Source organism: Cibotium barometz, chromosome 32 (assembly GCF_041138505.1).
Source record: "Cibotium barometz isolate CiBa-2024 chromosome 32, ASM4113850v1, whole genome shotgun sequence".
Taxonomy (NCBI): domain Eukaryota; kingdom Viridiplantae; phylum Streptophyta; class Polypodiopsida; order Cyatheales; family Cibotiaceae; genus Cibotium; species Cibotium barometz.
This window is the reverse complement of record NC_141077.1, coordinates 37,339,546-37,362,377: the sequence shown is the minus strand read 5'-3', so window position 1 is coordinate 37,362,377 and position 22,832 is coordinate 37,339,546. Positions and strand designations below refer to the sequence as shown.

Sequence of the window (22,832 nt, the reverse complement as noted above, 5' to 3'; positions counted from 1 at the left end):
ACGGCATGGGAGACGTCCAGTCAGAGTACTCACCATGGAGGACATTGAGGATATCCGCCATCGACCGATGAGAGACATCTTTGGATAGTGATGTGTATGATGCTTACCTTTGTTGCTGGAGTTTTCCTCCCAGATGTTATCCATTAGGAGCTCCTGGTACCGTATTTTTCCTCATAGTTGTTTCAGTTTCAGTTAGTTGTTTAGTTGTTTTTAGCTTTCCTTACACAGACATTGTATCAGATCCACCAATTGTTGTAACCTTTTTGGTCTCATAGGTCATTTTGGCCTTTTGAAGACGTTAATATATCATTTCATCTCTCTCTCTCTCTCTCTCTCTCTCTCTCTCTCTCTCTCTCTCTCTCTCTCTCTCTCTTTTTATCACCCGCCCAGCGTACATGGATGTACACCTATCACATGGGATACGTTGTGCCATTGGACAGATCCGGTCTCATAGGTCATTTTGGCCTTTTGAAGACGTTAATATATCATTTCATTTCTCTCTCTCTCTCTCTCTCTCTCTCTCTCTCTCTCTCTCTCTCTCTCTCTCTCTCTCTCTCTCTCTCTCTCTCTCTCTTTTTATCACCCGCCCAGCGTACATGGATGTACACCTATCACATGGGATACGTTGTGCCATTGGACAAATCCGGACCTCATCACACCAGCTGTGGATTGAGACAGGGCAATATGTGCATCAGATCTTGGATGACCGCATTTGTCAGCTATGCTACCAGGAGGTAGAGACAAAGGAGCACTACATTTGCCGATGTACACTCTATTATGAGATCTGAGGGAGATATCACTGCCTCTTCCGAGACAGTTTTGGGCTGTTACGCAGGGTCATGGAGTTTGAGGATCATAGATGCCTGGGATTGTTCCTACTTGAGCTCAGGAGACACAGAGAGACCCTCTTGGCAGAGGGAGACTGAGCCATGATGTACCTAGACAGTGGACCCAAACATATTTCTTCGGCACCAGCACCAGCAACCCAGCCCACACACCTCCTGATACCTTCTCCATTGGGCCATCGGGGCACCAACCACGCTCCCGGGGAGTCACCACTGATAGAGCAGTCATCTTATGTCGTGCTCGTCGGCGATGCCCACCAGGATCCGACCACGGCATCCTCACCATCGCGAGATCAACGGCATTATTGATCGGCATCGGAGGCACCTACCTCGCTTCTACGACCTCTCCATTCTAGACAGCCCCATGGCGGAGATACTTGATCTAAGGAGAGGGCAACACTTCAACTGATCAGCATACATGGATCTACCTGATATACATTTTTCAGTATTTTCTACTCAGTATCATCTCGGAGTCTTACAATTCTGTTTTTATAACTATAAGACAATCAATTTATTGTACCTTTTAGTCTCATTTAGTTGTTCTCTTTGATGAGACACCAACTTCAGATGTACTCTCAGTTTTGGTCTCATAGGTCATTATGGCCTCTTAGAGACGTTAATATATCATTTCATTTCTCTCTCTCTCTCTCTCTCTCTCTCTCTCTCTCTCTCTCTCTCCAGTTCGCCACTTTGCCCGCTTTTCCCCCAGTTCGCCAGTTCCCACCCTTGCTGCCCCGGTTTTCCCACCCACCCTTGCTCAGGCCCCCAAGGCAGCAACATAACTCTCTCTCTCTCTCTCTCTCCTCCCTGCCTGTGGGAAGGACTGCAGAGTGATTTGGAGGAATGGCCCCGAGTCTCCAAGAGAAACTCGAGGCCCTCGAGATGGCAATGAAGGCATTAATCAAGGAGAACAAGAAGACATCCGATTCCAACCTCAATGAGGTGGAAAACAAACTACACAAGCACATCATAGCTCTCGAAGCACGGGTCACGAACCTCGAACAAGAGAACACGGCACTCAAGGAGGAGGTGAGTGCATTGAAAGTGGAAATGGTAGCCATCAAGAATGCTGAGAAGGAAGAAGGGGAGATCAATGACAACACTCTCACGGCCATCAAAGAAGAGATCTCCAAGGAGATCACAAAGGACATGGAGGGAAAGCTCGAAGCCAAGCAGTCAGGATGGGTCGAGGTGGTGAAGAAGAACATCCGTAAAGAAGTGAGGGAGGAGACTCAAAGGGAAGAAAACCAAATCATTCACACCACCATTGAGGAGGAGAAGATGAGGCATGCCCGCCGCCTCAACATTCGAGTCACAGGTATAGCCGAGACACCCGACTCCACTCCCGAGAAAGATGGACAGCTTCTATGCATGAAGCTCGGCTACAAGGAAGAGCACCCTCTCCCCTTCACCAAAGCATGGAGAGCCGGGAAAGACTCAACACGCAAGCGAGCCCTCATCCTACAGTTTGCAGGAGAGACGGAGAGGGTCACCTTCATGAGGAAGAGGGTCATACTACGGGGTTTAGAGGGAGCTCCTATTTTCTTGGATGATGATCTCACGAGGATGCAGCTTGAGCATAGGAGAACTTGCATGCCACGAGTCTTACACGCGAGGAGAGAAGGCAAGAAGGCCTTCTATCGAGATGGTCGGGTCATCATTGATGGCCGGCCCATGGATTAGCGGTTTGGGGCCTATGGGACACAGACCAGGCCACTGACAGAGATACACATAGCAGTATGGAACTGTAATGGTTCACTATGGGTGCAGCCTGGACGACTGGAGCATGTTATGGTGGGGAGAGACATCATACTTCTGACAGAGACACATCAGAGCCCAGAGAGAGGGCTACCTCGAGTAGAGGGATTCCAGTGGGAGTCAGCATACAGGAGGACCACACGCCAGGGTACCTCGAGAGGGTCGGGGGGAGTAGCAGTCCTATTCAGACGGGAGCTACAGGGGAGACTGAGAGTGGTAGCACAGGATCCAGAGGCCAGATACATGTGGATCAGCTTACAGCTCTCACAGGACAGGGTTATATACATAGCTCTATGTTACTTTTCTCCATCAGGATCCTCCTACGTCATTACAGAGGACATGCCATAGGAGGAGGAGATAGGAGCCTCGCCATACACTTGTCTGTCAGAGGAGATTATGCATTATTCTACACTAGGGGAAGTATTTCTTACGGGCGACTTCAATGCCCACACACAGAGCAGACAGTGTGAGGTGTATGACTATGATGACATGGAGATCCTCCACCCTGTGGATCCAGAGGAGATAGGGGCTAGTCGGGCATCAGAGGACACTGGACCAGACAGAGGGCATTATGGGGACCACTTACTAGAGTTGGGAGCCAGGCATCGTCTCATTATTTATAACGGGATGCTACAGTGGCCGGGATCAGGAGGGCTGACATGCTTCCCACATGGGGGTCATACACGGACCGGAGGCACGGTGGTAGACTACATTATGGGGTCTTTGGAGGCATCACAGCTTGTCACCTCATTCTCCATTCCACCTCGTCCTATTGGGGCAGATCATACATACTTGGCATTTTCACTAGCCGGATCACCAGTATCACCAGCCCCCCATATACCGACGCCACACACTACCATCTACTTCACACATGACATGGCACACATATACGCTAGCAGAGTAGAGGATGGGCTCCTACTCATGGATCCCCTGGCATCTATGGATACCATTACAGCCCAGCTCGCATCACTCCTACACACGGCTGCATTACAGAGCTTCCCACATCGTGTACACTCAGGAGAGCCTGCGAGACCTGGGACTATGCCCCAGAACAGATGGTATGATGACGAGTGCACAGCCCTATACTCACGACTCCGCATACAGAGAGCCTTGGGAGCCATCACAGAGCAGGAGTCGAGGAGAGAGATGAGGACACTTACTCGCCGCAAAAGGCGGGCCTTTGCAGAGATACAGGAGCTAGAGATCTTTCATTTCTTCATGAGTAGAGATAGCCTTGTCTCATGGCGGCACTTCAGAGAGCCCCGGACCCCGACACCTATTGCAGACCCACAGACATGGCACACATATGCAGAGGGTCTATACCATGCCCCACAGCAACCACCTATACCTCAGCCACAGGAGCCTCGACCTACCACAGCTAGCTTCTTTACCCACTCGATGGTACAGGAAGCTATCCGCCGCCTACAGCATGGACGGGCCGCCGACCATATGGGCCTGCAGGGTGAGCATCTCATATATGCAGTAGATTCTTTAGCTCCTTTTCTTGCACACCTGTTTAACAGGGCACTAGCAGAGGGTTTGCCTGCGGAGTGGACGATGCACACCATTGTGCCGATTCACAAAACAGGGGATATGCTCGATCCGAGCAACTACAGGACGGTTATGGTTGGCCACGTGCTAGCCAAACTCTATGGTGCAGTGCTGGAGCAGGAGCTTAGCTTATATGCTGAGCGAGCAGGTTTACGCTCATCAGGGCAGGCAGGCTTCAGGAGAGCTTTCTCTACCACTGACCATGTATTCACTTTGAGATGTATGATTGATCAGGCCAGAGTGAGGAAGAGAAAGCTCTATTGCTGCTTTGTGGATTTCCGCAAGGCATTTGACACAGTACCACGAGAGAGGCTCTTTCAGCGCCTGCAGTCTCTTGGCATACCAGCAAATATGACATGGGGCATCTATGCATTATATGAGCAGGTTTTTGGGCGAGTCAGATGTCCAGGAGGTATGTCCGAGACTATTGCTAGCACCATTGGTGTGAAGCAAGGATGCCCACTTTCCCCCACGCTATTTGGGTTATACATTGATGAGGTGGCTGACTTCATTACACGGGGAGGCGGAGATGGAGTTGATTTAGCAGGTACCTCAGTACATATTATGCTCTATGCTGATGATATTGTATTGGTGTCTGAGTCCCCAGGTGGTCTACAGCAGCATCTACATGCACTCCATGATTTCTGCACACAGAGGGGTCTTACTGTGAACCTTGGGAAAACCAAGGTTATGGTCTTTCATACATCGAGACAGGGCAGGAGTCAGCTGACATTCACTCTCGCAGGATGCCAGGTGGAGGTGGTGACATCATACGTGTACCTAGGGGTTACCTTCTCTGCAGCAGCCACACGCTTTACCATGGGTTCAGCAGCCAGAGCTAGATTGACACGGGGATATGCAGCATTGGCTATGCTAGAGAGACAGTGCCACCAGGCGCATTTTCAGGAGCCCCGGACGAAGGGGTGGCTATTTGACACATTAGTCACACCGGCATTGATGTATGGAGCAGCAGTATGGGCGCCAGGCCTTGCTACTCATCGGTGGACACAGATAGAGAGACCACAGGCCCTCATGATGGCACGCATGATACGCAGCAAACCGTCAGTACCTCATGACATTATCCGAGCAGAGTTTGCTGCGCCTCCTATGATGGTAGAGGCCATATTTCAGACTATATGCCTGCTAGACAGATTCAGAGAGATGCCACAGGACAGATTATCATACAAAGCTTTTCAGGCATCTAGACAGTTGGCTGAGGCAGGAGACAGAGGATCATGGTATGCACAGGTCACACATTGGTTCTTACAGCATGGCCTAGACATGGATCATCTACCACCATTCCAGTATGACAGGGATGCACCACATATCCGTCTCTCTCATAGTGAGAGGAACAGAGTATTGAGACAGGATCTATGGCAGCTCTATACACGAGAGACATGGATATCGCCTACACAGCCTCTTCCACCAAAGATGCTATACTACAGAGATCACTTCATGAGTATCACTGATGATGGATTTATAGAGAGGCCTAGATACATGGAGGGCTTTTTACCACACGGCTCCCGAGTGGCTATTGGTCAGCTCAGAGTTTCATCACACCGATTGGAGATTGAGACTGGCAGAGCAGCACGGATCCCCCGAGAGGAGAGGGTATGCAGATTGTGCAAAGAGGAGGTGGAGAGTGAGGAGCATTATGTATGCAGATGCAAAGCATATACAGCCATCAGAGAGAGATATCCCATTTTATTCAGAGAGCCACATTCCCTACGCCAGATCTTTGAGACAGCAGACCAGCGCATACTGGGGAGATACATTCTAGACATACAGCGCCACAGAGAGACATTATTACAGGCTCAGACAGCTCCAGAGGGGGGGCGACAGACACAGATTACTACATTTTTTCAGAGATCCATACCCCTCCCAGCCCCTACACGGCAGGGAATTACTCTCCAGAGAGCAGAGACACTTAGAGCCCGCAGGAGACAGAGGACACCTGGCTTTCGGACACCACGCCTATACCAGAGAGAGATGACAGAGATCAGAGCTCAGTTTCACAGAGAGGGTGCGGAGCGACTGGCTCGCTTCAGAGCACACCCAGGCATGTTCTTCAGGGAGCTGTGGACACCCCCTTCACTGATGTATACCATTTTATACCCCCAGTATGGTACAGGATGGAGCTAGCTAGGTTGCATATCATGATTGTATACTCCATGCATATAGCTTTGCATTCTCCTAGTAATAGAGCTCCATCCCCTGCACACCCAGATTCAGCTTTTTTATTCAATACTTTTTCATTTTGTTGGGATGACAGAGGATACCCCATACAGGTACTCCGATTTGTCTCATAGGCCGAGTTCGGTCTTTTGGAAGACGTTAATAAAATCTTTCTTTCTTTCTTTCTTTCTTTCTTTCTTTCTTTCTCAGCGCTAGTGGGGGGGGGTGATGGATGGAGCACTACTACTAGAGGCTCAGTATGCAACCTATATGCGCATTACTTTCATAGTTTATTTCATGTTCATTTTGTCCTTTTTTTTTCTCGACATCCAGAAGACATTTGACAGTTGTACATTGATTTGTCTCATAGGTCGAGTTCGGCCTCTAGTAGACGTTAATACACCATGATGTAACTTTTGGTCCCATAGGTCATTATGGCCTTTTGAAGACGTTAATCTAACATTTCATTTCATTTCTCTCTCTCTCTCTCTCTCAAGGACCAGAAGAAGACATTGGACAGCACCATCACTGCCATCAAGAAGGACTGCGCATTACTTTCATAGTTTATTTCATGTTCATTTTGTCCTTTTTTTTTCTCGACATCCAGAAGACATTTGACAGTTGTACATTGATTTGTCTCATAGGTCGAGTTCGGCCTCTAGTAGACGTTAATACACCATGATGTAACTTTTGGTCTCATAGTCATTATGGCCTTTTGAAGACGTTAATCTAACATTTCATTTCATTTCTCTCTCTCTCTCTCTCTCAAGGACCAGAAGAAGACATTGGACAGCACCATCACTGCCATCAAGAAGGACTTATTGACGCGCATGGGGAAGCTGGAGGCCGAAGCCGAAATATGGAAGGAAGAGAAGCTTACCATGCAAGAGGAGTGGGAGAAGGAAAAGCTCGCCATGCAGGAGGAAATCAACCTTTTGAAGGGCGAAGTGGCATCCTTACGCGATCGTCCACGGGAGGAAGGAGAGACTCTTGAGGTGGACAAAGAGGCAATCAAAGAAGAGATCACCAAAACCCTCACCCACACAATCGAGGGAAAAATGGAGGCGGCCCGCGAAGAGGCAATCAAAGAAGTGATCACCAAAACCCTCACCCACACAATCGAGGGAAAAATGGAGGCGGCCCGCGAAGGATGGGTAGTAGTGATGAAGAAGAACATCAAAAAGGAGGTGCAAGAAGATGTACAAGTGATGAAGAAGAACATCAAGAAGGAGGTACAAGAAGATGTACACATGATGCACTCTACTCTTGATGAAGAGAAGATGCGACGGATCCGGCGCCTAACCATCCGAGTCGCAGGGATACCAGAGAGCAGTGCCTCCACGCCCGAGATTAACGGGCGGAACCTATGTACCAAGCTAGGACTAAAGGAGGATGAGCCGCTCCCATTCACTAGAGTATGGAGGACAACCCCAAAGGACTCCACCAAAGGCAAGGCCTTAGTGCTACAGTTCCCGGACGAGGAGAGTAAGATGAGCTTTATGAGAAGACGTGCTATCTTGAGGAGCTTGCCAGGGGACCCCATCTACTTCGATGATGACCTCACATGGATGCAGCTGGAGCACAGAAGATTATGCATGCCGAAGATCAAGGCGGCACGCAAAGAAGGGAAGAAGGCACATTATAGGGATGGTCACATCTACATTGATGGGAAGAGGGTCGAATAGCGCCATTTGGCCTATGAGACACGGAGGAAACAACATGAAGACAAAGAGATACACATAGCAATCTGGAACTGTAATGGAGTCCTATGGACACATCCAGGGAGACTTGAGGAGGTGATGGAGGGCCGGGATATCATCTTGATGACAGAGACACATGAGAGCCCGGAGAGGGGCTTACCACGGGTTGAGGGTTATCAGTGGGAGTCAGCTCACCGACAGGGGATGAGACAGGCCACCTCCCGAGGTTCAGGAGGTATTGCAGTGCTTTTCAGGCATGGGTTACATGAGCATGTTCGAGTCGTAGCACAAGACTCGGAGGCGAGATACATGTGGATTAGCTTACGCCTCTCGGAGACCAGATGGATTTATATCGCCCTTTGCTACTTTCCTCCGAAGGGGTCGCGGTTTGCCACCACCGAGGAGCCGGATGGAGGAGAGGCTAGTGAGTCTCCATACTCTGTCTTATCTGAGGAGATCTTACACTATTCGACACTGGGAGAAGTCTTCTTGATGGGGGACTTCAATGCACGGACTCAGAGCAGACAGTGCGAGATCTATGACTTTGAGGATCCCCTGAGACTAGAGCCGCTAGCTACAGAGGATACAGGGACCACTCGGATCTCCGCTGATGGAGGAGCTGACAGCACTGGATATGGGTTGACTTGCTTTCCAGTGGGAGGCGGCAGTAGTACAGTGGATTATGTGATGGGATCCCGGGAGGGAGCAGATATGGTGTCTCACTTCACCATACCACCATGCCCCATTGGGGCGGATCATACATACCTATCCCTCACTTTTAGGAGCTTACTGGAGACCCACCCACCCATCATACAGCCACCACGCACTATTTTCCACTTCACTCAGGACCTGGCCGATGTGTACTCTCACCCGCCGTAAGCGGCGAGCTTATGAGGGGGACACATATCACATGCTCATGAGCAGAGATGCTGCTGCTGCTTGGAGGAGACTCAGAGAGCCCCGTCCTCCCACACCTATTGCCGATCCTCAGACCTGGCAGACATATGCAGAGAGACTTTATGATGTGCCTGCACAGCCCCCTATACCACAGCCCACAGAGCCATGCTCCACAGTCTCCACGTTCTTCACCCCACCTATGGTTAGGAGGGCCATATGCCGACTCCAACATGGACGGGCGACAGATCATACAGGATTACAGGGAGAGCATCTGCCGATCCATAAAGCGCGAGATGTACTAGACCCCGGGAACTACAGCCTACAGGACCATCATGATTGGCCATATATTGGTCAAACTATACGGGGCAGTTTTGGAGGCAGAGCTGAGCACTCATGCAGAGGTTGGGGGATTGAGAGCAGCAGGCCAGGCAGGCTTCCGTCGAGCCTTCGCGACCATCGACCACATTTTTACATTGAGGTGCCTGATTGATCAGGCCAAGGCACGGAGGCAACGGCTCTATTGTTGCTTTGTGGATTTCCGCAAGGCATTTGATACTTTGCCCAGAGAGCTATCTTGTGACAGTCTACTTTCCAGACTTCAAGATGGAATACCTTCCTCTTCTCCCAGTGATTGGTGGTGCCATCGAGAGAGTGATGGAACCCACCCCCTCCCCAACCGTTGCCTCGGCCCTCGCACAAGCAGCCGAGATTCCATCTCTCTGCATCTGTGTTGCCTCGCCGGATTCTGTGCCTCACATGATATCTATTCCCAGTCTTCGAGGCGACCCCATTATGGGGCGAGTGGAGTATTCAAGCCTTCCAAGCCAATGCTTTATTTGCAGACAGATGGGTCATGTAACTCGCGGGTGCCCGGGGGACTAGGGCCTTTGACACACTTGTTGATAGTAGATACCATCAATGCATATTAAAACATTTAAACATGGCCACGGCCTTAGCACATATCCATCATCACTTTGCATAAAACATAAAAGCTGGACAAACATCCACAAATGCTGAAAATGGAGCTTGCACATGTGACACCGCATAGTGGCCAGAATGGGCCGACCCCCCCCCCTCCCCTTGGAGTATTTTATTACCGAAGGAGAATAATATCATGTACAAGCTTTGCGGGCCTTACTCTCCCCATGGGAGATGCCGGATTATCCATATACAAATGCCATAACACAGCCCAACACGAGGCCCGGCGGAACACATGCTGTAGAAATGCCAAGCCAACAATATAATCCATATACCTCCGTGTGGGTACTGATTCTTCCCCAAAAACCACAGGTCTTCATGCAATAGAGCTGGTACAACAAGTACAACTCTCCATTCAACCGATACAACAAGTACAATGGCTGGTACAGTAGGTACAGTGGCTGGTACGGCAAGTACAATGGTTGGTACAAGTACAAAAGCTGGTACAATGGTTGGTACAGCCAGTACAATGGCTGGTACATCAGGTACAACAAGTACAAGGACTGGTACAACCAATACAATGGCTAGTACAACAGGTACAAGGATTGGTCCAACAAGTACAATCATAATAAATGATTAAATACCGTTGCCTTCAATATTTCTTCGCAATGGAAACCTCCAAAACAGTCCTCAACAACTGGTATACTTCATGGGCAGCCTTCAAGAGAGAGAGAAAGAGAGTAGCCATCATTAGGGCAGCCTGTAATGGTGATAGAGGCTAGTGTGCAGCAAGGGAGCCTCTATTAATGAAGAGAGAGGGCTCCAATTTATAGATTTGGGGCTCCCATGAGTGAAAATGGAAAGAGAAGGCTATGATGACAAGTGGAGAGCCACACAATAGCTCGAGTGACAAGTGTGAGGCCACTTGTCTCACTTTGATCCACTTTCTGACAAGTGTGAGGCCACTTGTCTCACTTTGATCCACTTTCTTGCCACATGTCCCAATCTAAGAGATGGGTTCTCCCATAATCTTTACCTCTAAAAATATCCCAACTAGTAGACATTTTGTCATAGGCACTTTGCCAACTCTTAGTATCTGCTCAATTCCTGATGTAATGACACGAACAGAATCTCCATCGGAGTCGGGCCAAAAATACCAACGCTCCTAAAGTTTAGGAGTTTGGTCCTTTGTATTCCAGGATAATTCCCCATTCCCAAAGCTTGTACTTTCCAAATATTTAGAAATCCTGGAGTCCACCAGACCCCTTTCATACTGGGAAATGTCTAGGCTGGTGACATCCTCCCCAGCTTCTTAAAAGTTGTTCGCAACTTTAAGCTTGAAGCCATATATCCAAGATATAATCATGTCCCATCAAGTGGGCGAGATGAGACAGTCTCAAAAATCCAATATAACCAAAGAATCCATGTCCCAAAGAAATGGGTGAGACTAAATAAGTCTCCATAATACCAATATCAAAAGCATGTCCCAAAATAAATGGGCGAGAATTCCATGGAAGATATGCTAGACACAGGCACAAAAGCCAATTGTGTCTCAATCACCAATATCAATGAGATAATCATATACCAATGAAAATCACCAACGAAGTGCTAAGACACTTAAATAAGTGCCATGCACAAGAAACTAGTGCCTCGCACAGAAACATGTGCTATGCACACAAACTAGTGTCATTCAAGAGCACAAACCATGGTGACAGAAAAGCTGGTTCTCCATAGTTTTGGCAATCCTTTCTCCCAATCCCAACAGTTCCCATGTTCTCCCGTACAATCCCAACTCTGATCAACAAGCATGGTGTGGAAACAATGAAACACTCACTCCACAATCGCAACACGAATCCACGTGTATGGTGGAGTGTTCATTGAATTGCCCTCTCACAATCCCAACATGAATCCACATGCATGGTGAGATGAACAGTGAACCTCTTGGCCTCTGTATGGGGAGATAGTGATTCTAATATGGCTTAAATAAATCCATGTCCCAAATAAATAGACGAGACAAAACAGTCCCATAAGTCCAGATATCATAATCATGTCCCAAGTAAATGGGCGAGACAAATCAGTCCCATAAGTCCAGATATCATAATCCAAGTCCCAAGTAAATAGGCGAGACAAAATAAGTCTCCTACCAACAAGGCATCGGTCCACATGATCCTTGGCATAGACATAAGTCATGCGCCAACCAGGCGTCATGTCCACTTTACCACTTGCACTCCGTGTTGGTACTCTAACCACACACCTTGAATGAGAGGTCGGCTCAAGTAACAAGATAAAACGATCACTCGCAGGCATAGATAGCCTGGTGTTCCATAAGCATTTTTACTACACATAGTTTATAGGCATTTCGGCCACCAATAGTTTGTAGGCATTTCGGCCACCAACTCACACTACCCTCTCAAGCGCCCATGTTCCCTTCCATCTGCTCTCTATTGTTCCACCCAAATATGGTAGAAACAATCTCCAGGACAGCACGTAGGACAAGAGAACACTACACACGGTATGTTGTGCTCAACACTACCCTCTAAAGTGCCCATGTTCCCTTCCATCTGCTCTCTATTGTTCCACCCACATGGTAGAAACAATCTTCAAGAGAGCACTTAGGACAAGAGAACACTACACAGGGTATGTGAAGAGTTCACCAGCATCCAGTGCTGAGAGGGGGTGTTAGACATCATCCCCTTGCTGCTGGCTTCCTGTGTGGTGTCCTGTTTTTGCCTTTAGGGCTGACCATGTTAGATATACCCACCTATTTTCCCATTTTATGGAGTCATGGGCATTTATCCCTAGTCGTGAGCTGGTCGGCTGCCTCTGCATGGGCATACATATATATAGCCGGGCATCATAGTCACATGAAACGGGAAACAGAACAAGAACGACAAGGCTATCGGAAACGGAAACAACTTAATCTTGGAAATGGAAACAGATAAGAAACGGCTTCTTGGAAACAGCATAGTTATATTTTTTATGCAACCTTAAGAGTTTCATCAAGAAACGGCACAAAGGAAACGAGAAACGGGTGACATTGGAAACGGAGTTTCCGATCCGATAGGCCCCGAAACGGAGTTTCCTTGTGACTATGCGGGCATACCCTCCCTCATTTTCATTGCATTGCTTGCTTTGTGCCACTTGCATGCCTTAGTGCCTCTGCATATTGGCTTGCTGCAGTCCCTTACATACGAGGTCTTCTTCCCCTCTTGCTCGGGACTTGTATTCTTGTTTGGTGATATTGAGAGCAGGTATACACCTGCGTTTCCTCTCCATCTCTCTCTCTCACTCTCTCTCCTGTGTTTCTACTTTCCATCTTCCATTGTGCATTCTATCAAAGCAAGAGTCGGTTTAGCTAAGAATCTTGATGCAAAATCAAGGCAGTTTATGCTTGTCTACCTCATCAAGAGGGGGGACACAGTAAACAGCAACTATGGTGATCATACCATTAAAAAGCCACCCTTTTGAAGGATGGAGGAGTGGCCATCCTCACAACAAGAGTTTAAATGCATGCAATGGACCATGTTTATGTGCAAGAAAGGTAAATACAAGGAGTCTATACATTGTCACGGCAAGAAACATATGTACGCATCGGATGCTGGCAAAGAAGATATGCATGCCTTGGGTAAAGGGCAAAAGCAAGATGCATGTGGATGCCTTGGGCAAAGGCAGATGCTGTTGGATTATATCATCTCCAGATGGTCTACATCACCATTTTCATGCTTGTATTGGCCATTTATGAGGCCCTGCATTGGCATATCTTTGCAGGTATTATTCAGCATTTTCTACCATTTTTTAGGTATTTTTCAGCATTTATATAGCATATTATGCTACTGTGTTGTTGTCGGCTTGCTACAGCTGGCCGACCAGCATATGGGGGAGTATATAAGGGCTGACCCCCCTTTCCCCCATTTCATCTCATTTTCAGCATTCACTTGAGGTCATTAGCAGTTGCTACTGAGGTCATTAGCAGCTGCTATTGCTTCTTACCATTGTACAGCACCTACGGGCTTCCCTCGTGCTCAGTTTTCAGCAATAAACATCAGTTTCCAGCATTTACAGGTCCTGTACTTGGGCCTACATCCGTGTTTTCTATTTGCTTCACTCTCTTTCATGGTATCAAAGAAAAACGCTGACCTGTGAGCAAAAGAGATCTGCTCCTTCTCCTGCTTGTATGGACCATAGTACCTATGAGCCAATTTGGTGTTTGTATTATCCTTAAGAGATGCATAGTACCTATGAGACAATTTAGTGTTTGAATTATCCTTGAGAGATGCATATCTATATTTTGGTATGCATAAAAGCACCCAATCTCCCACATTGAATTCCACAAATCTCCAATAGGCATCGGCATGTTGCTTCATACTCCTTTGAGCATTCTTCAAATTATCCTTACATTGTTGTATGAGGATTTGCATTCTTTCCACCTCATCCTTTGCATTTTGATTTTCAATCTCCTCCTTGTTGATTCAGATCAAGAAGATCATTCGAAAGAATATCCAAATCAAAGTCACCATCATATGTATCCATGTCACCACGAACATCAAATCCTCAAGCCTCTAGATCTTCATCACAAGTTGAAATATCCGGGTCATCCGGATTGCTATCCACAAGAACATATGGATCCCATCTAGAACATCATGGATAGGCTCAAATAGAGCCCTCATATCTACATCTCTGCTAGCCAAAACTAGCTCCTTTGGATCATCATCAAGAACACGCATGTGGTTGATCTAGATCAATGCATTCTAATTTCACCACATTCTGATACCTGCTAGCACATTTTGTCGCGTCTTTTTAGAATCAAATGGAAAGAGTCTTTGCATCTTGGGTCATTTTGTAATGCAACTAAAGTCAACATTTTAGAACAGTATATAGTTTAATGTTAGCGTGCATAGTCACATTTGTTTTGTAATTGTTTAAAATCTATCTTTGCATAAAAGTAGTTGTAACATGCCTTCCCCCACATGCCCACCTTTATCATTAAGCATGCTCATTTTTTTCCAGGTCATGTGATTGATTCTAATTGGCACGGCACAGTTTGTCTCTTCCCAGAGTAATGCTCATCAGATGTGGACAGAGATCTGAAGGAGGTATGGGAGAATTTTGGCAGTGAAGATTGCCAAATTAGAGTCAGATCTAGAGAAGCTTACAACTACCAGACTCTCTCTTCTTCAATTTGTATCGGTGACAACTCTTCGCTTCCTGTCACCGGTGTTGGTAATGTTTCTTTGGGTTCTTATGCCACCTTACATGATGTTCTACATGTACCACAGATTTCCAAAAATCTATTTTCATTATACAAAGCTTCTCAGAAGGGACTTGGTGTGTACTTTGATGATGAGGTCATCAAAGTAATTGACAGGAAGACTCTCTCGGTTGTTGCCAATGGAGTCCATGATGGGAGCCTCTACAAGATCACCAATTTTTCATTCCAAATCCCTCATACTGATTCCTATATTCATTAGCTTTTCTCTCCCTTGATGGCTTTGGTTTCTGAGGTAGATACTTCTCTATGGCATTCTCGCTTCGGTCATGTACCCATTGCTGCCTTACAAAAGTTCCATTCTAAGCAGGTTGTCAGTGGACTACCTCAACTCAGGTCTCTCTCACACATCTACTCATCTTGCATGATGGGCAAGCATCATCGAGATGCATTTCCAGAGGAGGCCACTCATCGAGCAACCCGAAGACTGGGGCATATACATGCAGATCTTGCAAGACCTATGGAGGTTGAGTCTCTTGGCGGGGCTCGATATTTTCTTCTTGTGGATGATTTCACTCGCAAAGTCTGGGTATGTTTTCTAGCTCACAAATCAAATGCTTTTGCCAATTTCAGGACTTGGATCGCCATGGTGGAAAATCAGTCTGGGAGTAGAGTTTCATTCCTCGGAACCATAGTCACAAGGGATGGGGGACGGTAACGGGGGACGGGGGTAGGAACGGCACTTAAAAATTACTTTGTCAGTACCACCCACTTGCCTATACGGGCAAAGCTTGCATGTCCATGGCTGTGCACCACCTCCATGAGGGGATGGGGTGTGATTGACCTCATCCCACCATGTCCATCCCGTCGTCCTTCTACGGGTAGTTGGAACTTGAAGAGCCACTGCCACGAGGAGGATGCCATGGATGATGGATGCCTCCTTGTCACTTGATAGCTTGAGAGAGAGAGAGAGAGAGAGTGAGGCTTGAGCCTTGAAAGTTGAGGGAGAACTTGAGTGTGAGGATGGGTGGGTGTGTGTGTGTGTGTGTGTGTGTGAAGCTTGAGAGAGAGAGTGTGAGGGAGAGTGTCTCTTGAGAGGCTACAGCTTGCTTGTGTGAGAGCTTGAAACTTGAGACCTTGGCCCTTGAGGCTTGCCGCTTGAGGGAGAGAGAGTGTGTGTGTGTGTGTGTGAAGCTAAAGCTTGAAGTGTGAGAGGGAGAGTGTGTGTGTCTTCTTATAGGGAGGGAGGCAAGAGAGAGGCCAAGGCCCAAAGCCTCAAAGGCTCAAGGCCTATGGGCCAAGGCTAAAGGCCCATAAAAAGCCCCTCCCAAACGGCCAAAAAAAAGGTCAAAAATGTGACCATTGCCCAAACAGTAACCTGCAGGCGTTCCCATGCAGCCGTCCCCCACAACCGTCCCCTCCTGGATCCGTCCCCGGAACGCCGTCCCTTGTGAGGGACGCCCAGTTGGGGACGTCTGTCCGTCCCCATCCGTCCCCGTCCCACAGTGTTCCCAGGACGGCATCCCCCCGTTCCAAGGGTCCGTCCCCTCTGTCCCCTGTGACTATGCTCCGAACTGATAATGGTGGTGAGTTTGCACCATTTGATGACTTCCTTGCTTCGAAGGGCATTCACCGACAGGCTCCAGTTCCTTACACTCCTCAGCAGAATGGAGTTGTGGAACGAAAGAACCGGACCATCAAAGAGATGGCTCGTGCTTTGTTGCATTATGCAGGTCTCTCTCCTACTTTCTGGGGTGAAGCTGTGGCTACCTCAGTTTATCTCATTCACCGCTCTCTCACAAAAGCGGTTGAGGGGATGACTCCAGAGGAGGCTTTTACAGGGCACAAGCCATCTGTTTCTCATCTTCGTGTCTTCGGTTGTGTTGCTTATGTGCATGTCCTGGGTAATAAAAGAACCACACTCGCCCCGAAGTCAAAGAGAATGATCTTCACAGGCTACATTCTGAGATCCAAAGGGTACCGCTTTTGGGATCCGGAGGTTGATGACATCATCATTTCCCGTGATTCTTGGATAAGAGCTTGTTTGGCATTGATTCCTCTCCATCTGATGCATCTTCCGACTTTCTGGATGATCCATTCCCAACAAATGCTAGTGATCTTTTATCTCTTCCACGTCTAGCTCCTCCTCCTCCCCCTACTACAACCCCGGTGCCAACTGCTCCTTCACAGTCACCCGTTCCCGTTGCATCAGCCTCTCTGCAACTCCCAATCCCTCTATGAGTCCTACTTTGACTCCGAGATTACCCTCACCGGTGCTTACTTCATCACCAATTCCAACAGCATCAGATGAGTCCTATACTGCAGCTGCTGGATCTTCTTCTTCGTGCTTTGAGAGGAAGGCTGGCCTACCTCGGTGGGTTCAGCAACTCTTTAGAGATTCTCGTCTCACTGATGTACAGCTCCATAACCAGATCTCTACCATCACCCCTGGACCTCGCCGTTCATCTCGGACCTCCACATCTCATCACACAGTGAATTATGCTCTCATGAGTTCTCTCCAAAAGATCGATGAGCCTGAGAATCCACAGGAGGCTCTTTCACAGCAACAATGGCGGCAAGCCATGGAAGCAAAGATGGCCTCTATTGAGAGGAATAACACTTGGTCTTTGGTGCCATGGCCTTTACATCGTCGTGTTTTTGGTGTGAAATGGATTTTCAAAGTCAAGTTTCACGTAGATGGTACTTTGGACAAGTACAAAGCCCGCCTTGTTGCTCGAGGATATGCTCAGAAGGCAGGTGAAGACTTTGATGAGACATTTGCTCCTACAACCAGGTATACCACCATCACGATTGTTTTGGCTCTAGCTGCACACTTCAGATGGCCTGTGTTCTAGATGGATGTCAAATCCGCTATTCTGAATGGAGATTTAGAGAAGGAAGTTTATGTTGAGCAGCCTCTTGGTTTTGTGATTCAGGGACAAGACACCCATGTGTATCTTCTGCGGAAGGCTCTTTATGGTCTCAAACAGGTACCCCGTGCCTGGTCTCAAAAGATTGATGCCTTCTTGTTATCTCTTGGCTTTGAGAGGGCATATGCTAACAGCAATCTCTATGTGCTTCTTTCTGATGGAGATATCTGCGTCATTGTTTTGTATGTCGATGACCTCATTCTTTCTGGCTCAAATACTAGGTTGGTCACACAGGTTCAGCCCAAGCTTTCAGAGACATTTGAGATGACTGATCTTGGCCTTCTACATTATTTTCTTGGGCTGGAGGTTTGGCATAAAGATGAGTGTATCTTCATTTCTCAGCAAAAGTATGTGAAGCAGCTGCTCTCACTTTATGGGTTGTCAGATTGTACACCTCTCTCTTGTCCCATGGATCCCAATGCCAAGTTATCCAAGGAGGATGATACACCCTTGGTGGATTCCATAGAGTACCGACAGATTGTTGCCTCATTGCTTTACCTTGCCAACACCCGTCTAGACATCTCCTATGCTATGAGTGTCCTCAACCAGTTCTCATCAGCCGCTCGAAGGTCTCATTACCAAGCAACTTTGAGAGTTCTTTGTTATCTTTGAGGTACTTATGCTTGGTTCTAGATTGGTTTCTTGGAAGTCTCAAAAGCAAAGGATTGTTTCTGCTTCTTCCACCGAGGCTGAGTATATATCCTACCTTCTCTTCTCCATTGAGGTACTTTGGATTCATCAAATTCTGGAGCATTTGTGTTGTGCCGATACTTCCTCGATTACTATTTTCTCGGATTCTCAGAGTGCTATTGCTCTAGCACAGAATCCTATGATACGAGGACGATCCAAGCATATTGAAGTGCATTATCATTTTGTACGCGATTGGTCAAGTTGGGACTTCTTCGACTGGCCTACTGTTCTACCAAGGACAATGTGGCTGATCTCTTCACCAAACCACTTCCGAGAGCTACTATGGAGGTGTTACTTCAACTTGCTGGTATTGGACTGCCCCTCTGGCGCTAAAGAGGAGGTGTTGGATTATATCATCTCCAGATGGTCTACATCACCATTTTCATGCTTGTATTGGCCATTTATGAGGCCCTGCATTGGCATATCTTAGCAGATATTATTCAACATTTTTCTACCATTTTTTAGGTATTTTTCAGCATTTATATAGCATTTTATGCTACTGTGCTGCTGTCAGCCTCTGCAACAACTGGCCAACCAGCATATGGGGGAGTATATAAGGGCTGACCCCCCTTCCCCCAGTTCATCTCATTTTTCAACATTCACTTGAGGTCATTAGCAGCTGCTACTGCTTCTTACCATTGTACAGCACCTACGGGGTTCCCTCGTGCTCAGTTTTCAGCAATAAACATCAGTTTCCAGCATTTAAAGATCTTGTACCTGGGCCTACATCTATGTTTTCTATTTGCTTTACTTTCTTTCAGATGCTTGTTAGATGGTTGTTGCCATGTGATTGAGAGTAGTCAATTACAAAAAACATGTATGGACATGTATGGAAAGACTACTTCCCTTGGTGAACATATTTTTGTTGTCAGGTGCAGACCAGCCCTTTGTTGGGGATACTAAATTGGATCAGTGACATTTATGTCTTGCTTTTGGGGGCTATGCAGCCCATGCGTCATAATCACCAACAGAACCCTCAAGAAGAGGGGATGTATGGTGATAATTTGCCATGTTGGATGTATGCCTAAAATTCGGATCCTGAGAAAGTGCAAATGCACTAGCAGGCTGCTTTGGGAGTTCTTAGCAAATATACAAGAGGTTTGAATAAAAGGTTCTACAAAGGTGCAGAGTCATGGGTGGTCGCAGCAGACTTGACTTCATGGCTCTATGGTTAATCAGCTTGCATGTCAATCTTGTCATAAGGACACACTCTTGCTTGTTGCAAGGTTGGGGACTTGCACTAATACTAGTTTGACTAGTTGCCTAGTCCAAAGAAAATATATGTTGTCGGGGATTAATCGGTACAATGAAATGGAAAGCTAACCTAGTATGACTAGGCTTTTGCCAGTATGACCAGTGAACTACTACGGACCTTTGTCTAGTGAATTGGGTACTACATCCTCTTTCTCTGCTAAGCGGCTTGGATGGAAGGCCTTCTTTCCCCCTGCTTAGGGCTTGAGAAGCGACTGTGAGACTGGGGTTGGCCTGAGAGATCCACAGTTGTGTACTATTCTCCTTGCTGAGTGGCTTGGATGAATATTCCCCATGTGAAACAAGGTTTGGCTTGTGCGATCCACATATGAGCTTATGTGAGACAGGGCCATACTTGTGAGTTCCACCCGGGAATAGTGTGCCACTGGTATTTCCTTGCTATGTTACAAACTAACTTATGTACCACCCTATGACTTTTGTAGACATTAATATTACTTTCGTTCTGTCTTCCTCACACACATGTATAGCTACATACATACATAAATATGTGTGTATATTTATGTGTATATACATATACCTATTCCTATATATATGTATATTTGAGTGTATACATAAACCTATCCCTATATATGTGATATACATGCACTGGCACAAACACATATATTTCTTTATTTATTTATTTACACAGCTATATTTATACATGTGTTTATAGTCTCGTAGATATCAAGCATCTAGAGACCAACCATCCAAGGCTGCCAAGGTAAAGGCAACGATGTACCATGTACTGCTATATTAGTTCTCATAACGAAAACTAATGGTTCATTAGCGTTTAGTGAAAGAAATGAAGAAGGGAAATAGAAAGGACCTGCCGAATACCGATCTCGTCAGCCAAATGCCATATGTGTTTCATGGTTCTACCTTCCGAGAATTTGTCCAGGGATGCGTTCTGGGGCAACGGAGTCACATGCATTGCGTAGATGGAGCGGCGAGCCACCAAAAATAAAGCGACGTAGAAAACACAGAGGATCGAAAGGGCACAGAAGGCCAGCTTGAAAGAGACCAAAGACTCTGAGACATTCTCGCGATAAGCTGCCTTCTGCTTCTGGTTCTTCCCGCTACGGTTTCCAGCTGCAGACGCAGAGCCCTCTGCCATGGTGCTCTGATACAGACGAAGAAAACAGACCACCGAACCCGACCAAAAGTTCCGTGCCGTCTCTGTCCTCCTGAAACCCTATAAATTTTGATAGCCTAGACGCTCTCAGAGCTCGGTCATTGTCTTCTGGACTGCGAACCCACAAGATGGCGACAATCACAAAGATTACACGAGTCCAACAACAAAAAGGCCACAAAACTCCTTTGGCACGTGGGGTCCATCCAACGAGTTGCTCTGCCAACGTGGCGAGCATTCCAATCGCGAACTCTCCTTAAGGGGTTGTTTCTACGCTCCTTTTAACTACACTAATTTACCGTCCAAATGTCCCATGGGCATATTCAAGAAGCATTCCTAAGGCGCACAACCTTGTATGGAAAATGGCATCCAATTCGCCAATGGATAGGCAAGCATCTATGTGTGAGCTTCTCAACGCTTCGTCGTCTTTGTTATGAAACTAGAGTTGCATGAACAGTTGTGCATGTGGTTTCTAAATCAATACATCTTGTATCGTTGTTTGATGATGTATCGTTATATGGCCAACTAAACTTAAAAATGGTTCAGCCTCTATTACTAGTCTTAAACAAGTATGTACACGAAGTCCTTAGACTTTCCCTATTTGACATTAAGTTCAAGAAAAGGCTACTTTATATGTTCCAGCGATGCCTTACAAAAGATAAGTGCACGTTCGAACAAGTAAGATGGTAAAGCACTTACAACAGGTCAAACGGGTGAAACCATGTTCACCTTCGGAGTGGTTAACATATCCCCTTCGTGCCACCTAAGTCAATGTGGTGAAGTTGTTGCCTTGGTTTAAAGGTGTGGATGGTCCATAATAAGCCATGAAGTAGGCAAGAAAGATTGAGTGGTATGGTTTGGGATTGATCCATAGTAGTCAAATGCAAGTCTACCCTTGGTGCAGGTAGCTTGTCAAGGCGGCATGGAAGGTCATAGGTGATGTAGATGTTCTTCATGCGAGGCCTCCGTCTATTATGGAATGTGACCCTTTAAATTAGTACTTGGTAGAAGCGGATTACACCCTATGATTGGTAAAATGAGCTCCACAACCACCATGGAATAATTTGCATGGGTAGATGGCAGTCTGAACCTTCTTGGCATGACATGATAGTCCAATCTCACAACACGATGGTTAGAGATTAGGATTCTTCGTGGAAAATACTTCAGCCAGGGCAAGGTTGTGCTGATGTTGAATTGGTGGAGTTAAAGCAAAGGTTGCATGCAATGAAGCTCTTTGGAGCTACTTGCAAGGTACGGGGTTCTCTAAGCGATGGGTTGTACCATGTGGCTCGAGGGATTTAGCGATAATGAGCACGAGGTATGGAGGCAAGGTGGGCCTACCATGGCCCCCCATCCAAAAACATACATGGACGGCTATCGCGATGATGATGCTTAATGCAAGTTCTCAAAAGAGTGGTGCCTATGTGTCTATTACATGCAAAACCGGTGTCGTGCATAGGCTAGGAGCTAAAGGAATGCCCGTGTAGAAGCTCCTTTCCGGTGAAACCTCCAACACACTACATTCTTCTACTCTTTACTCATGCAACTCGTGTGTGTGGCACCCCGAGATAAGAGTGACTTTCAAGCCCATAAAGAATTTGGAAAGTAGTAGACAAGGCCCAACATGGGGTAACACTTACCAAGCCACATTGGTTCCAAAGATATCGTGTGGTCTCATAGAAAGACGTGATGAAGGGCTTGCTAGAAAGCTGGCGGATCAATGCATGATCTGAAAAGGGCTTGCTAGAAAGCTGGCGGATCAATGCATGATCTGAAAGGGCT

General features: G+C 46.9%; 1 protein-coding gene across 3 annotated transcripts in view; it reads right to left on the bottom strand.

Annotated features, from left to right (window-relative positions):
- Positions 1–21,207, bottom strand: part of LOC147620153 (Zn-dependent exopeptidases superfamily protein) — a 324,985-nt gene extending 303,778 nt beyond the window's left edge. For all 3 annotated transcript variants that reach the window (XR_015261749.1, XM_086772348.1, XM_086772350.1), the window contains exon 1: positions 20,748–21,207. Coding sequence is in view for 2 of the 3 variants with exons in the window: in XM_086772348.1 (XP_086628474.1) it covers positions 20,748–21,035 (288 nt within the window). In the remaining variant the exon portion in view is untranslated. The remainder of the gene's footprint in view (positions 1–20,747) is intronic.
- Between the last annotated feature and the right edge of the window lie 1,625 nt (positions 21,208–22,832).